At 34.5% G+C, this 6,879-nt stretch overlaps 1 protein-coding gene across 3 annotated transcripts in view; it reads left to right on the forward strand.

Moving 5' to 3' along the window:
• Positions 1-5,687, forward strand: part of LOC107638848 (WPP domain-associated protein) — a 6,375-nt gene extending 688 nt beyond the window's left edge. For 2 of the 3 annotated variants that reach the window (XM_021120726.1, XM_016342246.2), the window contains 5 exons: positions 310-2,668; positions 3,322-3,448; positions 3,743-3,844; positions 4,356-4,428; positions 5,011-5,687. In XM_021120726.1, the coding sequence (XP_020976385.1) occupies positions 360-2,668; positions 3,322-3,448; positions 3,743-3,844; positions 4,356-4,418 (2,601 nt within the window). In that variant the 5' untranslated portion in view covers positions 310-359 and the 3' untranslated portion in view covers positions 4,419-4,428; positions 5,011-5,687. The remainder of the gene's footprint in view (positions 1-309; positions 2,669-3,321; positions 3,449-3,742; positions 3,845-4,355; positions 4,429-5,010) is intronic. The other variant, XR_001619879.2, reaches the window with a different exon arrangement.

Consider the following 6,879-nt stretch of genomic DNA (forward strand, 5'->3'; position numbering starts at 1 on the left):
TTGGAAATTTTGTAATTTTGGATTTTGAGGTCAGACCGCTTTTTTCCCCGTTTTTTCTATTTATTGCAATAGTGATGAGTATTTGTATTAGTTTGATTATGCAACTGTGTTTCCATGTTTGGTTGTGTTTGTTTTGACCTGAATGACTTTAAGCTGCTGATACTTGTTTATTAGGAAATAATTGATTGATGCTACTGATTTTGGGGGGTCAGACTTTGTTGCCAGCACTACCAAATCATGTGTTGCTTATAAATAAGTATCGCTATTGGAATTCATATATATTTTTATTGTGTTTCTAACTTTTTGCAGTTTACCGGGTTTGACTTATCTGAATGACACTAAGCTGCTGATACTTGTTTATGCGGAAGCAAGTGATGGTGGAGAGTTTAGCTGTTATGGATGGCTGTGAGTGCCCAGGTGATAATGGTAAGGAAAATGGAGGTAGTGAAAATGGTATAGAAAATGAGAGTTTAGGTGATCATATACTCGAGGAAATGGAATCCTTCTGGTTGGATATCGATGAGAGGTTGACCATTTCTAGGATGGTGAGTGACTCTGTCATAAAGGGCATGGTTAATGCCATAGAGCAGCAGGCAGCTGAGAAAATTGCGCAGAAAGAACTGGAGGTGGTTGAGCTAAAGAAAATGCTTCATAATGGCCATGTGGGTCCTGATGAAACTAAAACATTGTGCTCTTTGGCACCTTATCTTCATGATCCTGGTGATGCCGGCGCATATAATCTTTCAAATGGTGTTGTTGCGGAATCCATGGACACTCTTCAAATTTCAGTGGATGAGAAATTAAATCAGCTCAAGAAAGAAATGAATAAAATAAGATGCTCTGGTTCCATGAGAAGAATTGGTTCAGGAGCCGACATTGTGGGTTTAGGTGGTATTTTGGACGAGAGTGTACCAGAAAGATGGATTTATGTTGATAAAATTTTTGAGAGTCTAAGAGATACTCTTGACGGTTTCTGCTTAAGAATGCAATTCATTGATCAGTTATCAATGGCGTCTCTTTCTGAATGGCAGCAGGAGCAGGAGTTTCGGTCAGAGGTTGAAAGGATGGTAATCAGCAATTGTATTATGGGTCTGCAGCAGGATTTTCAACATAAACTGTTGGACCTTTATGACTTAGAAAGTAGAAATTGTTTTAGCCAACACAAAGATATCTCTAATTTGCGCCAGGAATTGAATTCAATTTTTAAAATACTATCTGCTTCTGAAACCGGGCTTCTTATTTCCCATGGTTCCCTTGAGAACGGGGAGGAATGGTGTGTTAATAAGAGGGCTGATCATTTCCACTGGAAGATTGCAACAAATCATTCATCACCGTCAACTTTGGAAGAAAATGGCAAACATGAGGACCCAAAGGAGAGCGACGCTGAGCACTTGGATCCTACCATATTACGGCACTTGAATAGAGATGAGTTGATTACCCATGTTAATTCTGAGATAACGAAGATGAAAAGAGACCATGAATCTCAAGTGCAAGAGATGACTGAAGAAAACTTTCGCCTTAGGCGGGAATTGTTGAATTTGAAAGGAGGTTCTTCTTTATCATTGAAGAAGGACAAAGACTTTGATTTGTTGAAGAAAAAAATCCCTAATGTCATCTCAAAATTGGATGAAATCCTTGTTGGAAATGAAAAAATGCATCAACTCACCGAAAGCTTTGAATCTCTTGGCATTCTGAAGGATAGATTGGATACCTTAGACTTGGAGAATCGTCAACTGAAGGACATGCTGACAGATAAGGAAAAGGAAGTCAAGAATCTTTCTTCTCAGCTTTCTGCAGCTCTGGAGAAATTGTCACAACAGCATCTGGCTGAGAAAAAAATGTCACAAACTATTCAGAAGCTCGAGGATGATATAGTGGATGCAAATGCCGGAGTTTCAATTATTCAAGATATATATAAATCTCTCTTTGATGGTATTGCGAGTGGTTTCAGATGCATCACTGAGGAGTTACATCCGAAGAACATTATCATGGAAGAAATATATGAAATAATGTTAAAAGAAGTTGCTTACAATGCTCACGCTTCTAGTAGGTTTGAAATTGAGGATGCAGATATGGAGTCAACTATGGTGCAAGGACTATTGGATATTAATCATATTATATTTAGAGAATCTTTGGTGGATGCAGAAAGAGCATTAAAATTGGAAGCTGGTGAGAAAGAGGAACTAAAACAAGGAATGCTTATGTTGACATCAAAAGTGGAAGAGAAGGAGAAATCAGCACAGGAGGCAGCATATGCATTGACACAAGAGAAGCAAAATATGGAGTTGGTCACTGACCAGCTTAAGATTTTGAGAGATGAGACAGCTCGGCAACAGAAAACAATTGCAGAGAACAATAAAGAGCTGAGTGTCACTAAGGGTCACCTGGATGCAGCATCCAAGGAAATTGAACTATACAAGAAGCAAATATGCAAGTTACATGAGAATCATGAACAGATCATGAATGAGCACAGAGAAAGTGATGAAGAAAGAAGGGTGCTTCGTCTTGTTACGAAAGACCAACAAGATGCACTAACACTTATTCAGGCTAAAGAAAGGGAGACAAGGAGGCAAATGGAATCAACCATTCATCTCGTTCATAAGTTGTCCTCAGAGATTACTGCTTTTGAAGCTAGAGTAAATGGTGATATTTCTAGAAGTTGTTTGAGGTAATAAATGTTTTAATTCTTTTCTAGTTTAGTGTTACATGAATTCCTGATAAACTGTATTATTGTTGCTTCTCTCTTTTAAGCAATTTTATCTAGTCTTGTGTAAACAAGGAAGTATTTATGCTTATGCATGCTTGCGAGTTTATTTGGCATGCATGTCAAATAATTCAGAATTTGATGTTTATTAATAAAACTTTTCTGGCTTTGTCAGCCAAACACAAATTGCACTTATGTCGGTTTGTGAAAAGATGTGTATTTTTTTTCTTGATAAAAGAGATGTGTATTATATATTCGCTTCTTGGCTCTATAAATTCTAGAAAATTATCTTTATCCAAAAAACAGGTACAAAAATATCTTTGTTCTTTCATGGATATCTCATAGATTTGCCCCTTTTTCATGTAATTTGATTCAATTAATTGACAGAAACAAATTAATTGAAGTCATGTATGAATTTAGCTTTATTATTATTTTTTAAGTTAAAGTGGGAACTTCATGATTTTCTTTATTGAAGATTTCTTATCCTCCAATCTTTTTACATCTCTCTTCTGCTTTATCTAATACGTCTTTTATCCAATTAATTTTGAAAGAGTTCCATTTATAACTCCTGTTGATTATTGCCGGAATATAAAGTCATATTTTTAACTTCTTTTCAGGCTTGATAACATGAGTTCAGAGTTCTCACGCCTAAAAAACAAAGCCAACATACTTAAAACTGTGGGTTTTGTGTACAAGAGAAGGCTAGAAACAACTAACTCTAATCTTGCAAAGGCTGAAGCAGAGGTAATAAACCGAAACACTGTATCTGTAACATGCGTGTCTGAATCTTCCTTGCTTCTCATAACATATTGTATCTCTCATGCTTGTTAATAACCTTCGATACTATTACTAGTCATGGCTGCTTTTTGTTTGTTGGGTGGTAATGGTGTGGGGTCACATGTTTAATATCAATATTAAAATCTAACATCATTTTCATAAATATTTGTTTTAAGTATTTTTATTTCTTGTCGTTATTGCTAACTAAACCTTAGTATGTTTGACCCATTAGCCTCACACATTGAACATCTGGAGTTTCAGGTTGATCTTTTGGGGGATGAGGTTGATACTCTTCTTCGCCTCCTTGAACAGATATGCATTGCTCTTGATCATTATTCGCCCATATTGAAGCATTACCCAGGGGTAAGAATCCTTCCCTTTCTGCAGCACATCTTTATGATGTTTGTGCGCAAGTGGTGTATAATGCCAATAGATGTGAGATTGTTATAACGGCTATTTATCTTTTAATATCTTCTGTTTGTGGAAGTGTAGATTCATCCCATTCTTTATGTTTTTTATAATTTTTTTTAATGTTCTGTTTACTGCAAGAGAAGGTTGTGTTTATTGGGATTGCTAGCTGATTCAACAGAAAACAATTNCTCAATTCGGCTAAAACACTTAATAAGACTTTATAGTAGTACACTACAAAGTAGAGCTATGTGCAACCAGCTTACTAATTCTAAACCAACAATTGATTAATAATTCTCAATTCTGTTTGATTAGATAACTACTGATGAAACTCCATGTGAAGTTTTTGCTGCCCAATCAATCTTTTGTTGAAATGTAACTTTATAGCAGCACAGGGGGTTGCAGCTTTCTTTTTGCGCGTGTGCATCTATTTATGAAACTTCATAATTGAGCATTGATTTTGCAGATTCTTGAGACTCTGGAGCTTGTAAGAAGAGAACTGAATCAACAGATAAGAAAACGTGTTTGAGGTGGGCCAGGTAAATTGAGGCAAACTGTATCATTCTATCATTACTAGTGAAATTATAGTGATTGACCTTTGGATGTGTAAAATCACAAGAAATCGTTGGGAAGCATGGTCGTGACTGTTAATTTATTCATTATTTCCATCTTTGGATCAGCTTCATATATATAGGGATGTAGGGATGATAGTTTGTTTTGGTAGTTGCATTTTCTTTTTCATGTCATTCTTGACAATCCATGGAATTGAATTCACTCAAAATTTGGAATTCAATTTGTTGATTTGGAACTAATTTTTCGTATGGAATTGAAATCCAAGTTGAATTCAAGTATCTTTGAAGTCCCAAAAGGCAAAATATTCGAAATAAAGGATTCTATTCATTCAGTTCAGTTGCATTTCAAACCACGGAATTGAATTCATTCAGTAACATTGCTTGTTTATACCAAACTCAAGAATTCAATTCTGTCATGTATGTTGTCACGTTAATGCAGTGTGTATAAATTCTCTTGGTCCATGATATTTTCTTTTAAATTACAATTCTTGAGGTGTAGCACTTGCAAACTAACCCATTTCTTATGGTTACATTTTTTGATGGATACAGGTACCAAAGTTGTATAGTTTGTTCACAAGAAGTTTACAAAGCAGGATTTTTGGTTCTCCTAAATGGAAAAAAGGGAAATGAGAAATGCTTTTTGACCCCAAAATCAGCCACTAAAATTAGCCACTAAAATCAGCCACCAATGTATTGTGTATAAATACATGTATGGTTTAATTTATTTTCAATGTGTATTTGTATTTCAACATGTATTTTATACTAGTGGCTGATTTTGGTGTACACGTAGCATAACCCGAAGGAAATTCAGCAACAGAAAAGATTCCACAACACAAACCTTTGTTTTTGCCATACACACTGATGCTATATATTTTGGTCTAGGAGACATGATAGGTTCCACTGCTCGTAGTAACAACAAATTAGTCTTCTCTTTCTGTGATCATAGTTTGTTAATGGCATTCTGTACATGTTCTTATGGTAGAATAGATGTGATATGTGAATTATTAGATGGTTTATAGATAATTTTACAATTACTAGAATTAATTTCTGTGTTTAACATTCTATTAATTTCTTGAGCTAACCACTTTTGCAAAGTGGGGGAATGATTTATATGTACCAAGTTTAACTTGATGCATGATATACCAGAATAATCCAATGGTATATTTAAAGTAAATCTACACCATTGGATTATTTTAGTGCATATATACTAAATTTATTTTAGTGCATCATAGCATTGTTTGGCCAAATGATTGATGTGCTTGTAGCTTTATGATGATCTGTGATTGTGAATCTGTCATTTGTGCTGCATGCAAAGATATCTGGTTTGATATTTAATCTTGAATTCGTGATTTGATTAATTTTCACAATTTTTTTTTAAATCTCCTACTTCAGTTCGATTTTATTGTTATTGTTTCATATGGTGACTTAAATCCAGTCAAGTTGTTTAAGATTCAAGTGATGTGTCTCTCATTTCTATTGTAAAATCTGGAAAACAATTTTTTTTATTATATATTCATATTATTATGTTGTCTTTGTAACATTTCCTTTGTAAGTAATCTATCAAATCAAATATTAAAAGATTTGAACTCAAGATGATATTCATGTCATTTTTACATGAAAAGATTGTTATCAGTTTCGGAGTTAGGGGACTAATAAAGATGGGGAATTAAAGTGACATTTCAAAAAAGTTTAGACAGACTATTTTACACTTTTTACTTGAAAGAAGCAATGTAGTAGCAAGGACAAAATTGAATACCAATTATTAATAGAAAAGTAAAATTAAATATTAAAACATTGAAGTTAGTATTGAAATGTTGAGAATATAATTGAAAAAAACTTGCTAAACGTTAAGGGATTTTTGTGTACTTTTTACCATAAAATGGAAATACTACAGTAGTTTTGAGAAATGGTTAGATGCATGGATTACTTCCTATACTTTATATAATAAATAATAAATAATGTACCATGGCATATGTTACGCCCAAGGTTAAATGAATGGAACGGTTCAACCACCGATACTGTTGCCATTATTCACAAAAAGACGGAAAAGACCCTCTCTCGTCATAGGGATGGGTAGGGGTACTCTTTTGGTACGGAATTAGGATAAGACAAAAGGTACATGCATTTTCTACAAAGATTGAAAGGGCAGGGGCAATTTCGGAATGGAATTAGAATAATTGCTGTGCCCATCACCTGCCGGACAAACCCATGTGACCCACCTCACGTATGGATATTACCCCATTACCCCCCATGGCCCATGCATTGACCCCATCCCTATGTATTCATTCTCTCTCTTCCAAGTGTAAACGTTTCTCTCACTCTTCACTCTTCTCATCCAATATTAAATGGTAGGGTAAAAATAAAATATGTTATTTTTAGAAGTTTGCAATTTTTTTTAAATATCTCTAAATTTTAGTT

The sequence above is a fragment of the Arachis ipaensis genome, chromosome B04 (genome assembly GCF_000816755.2).
Source record: "Arachis ipaensis cultivar K30076 chromosome B04, Araip1.1, whole genome shotgun sequence".
Taxonomy (NCBI): Eukaryota; Viridiplantae; Streptophyta; class Magnoliopsida; order Fabales; family Fabaceae; genus Arachis; species Arachis ipaensis.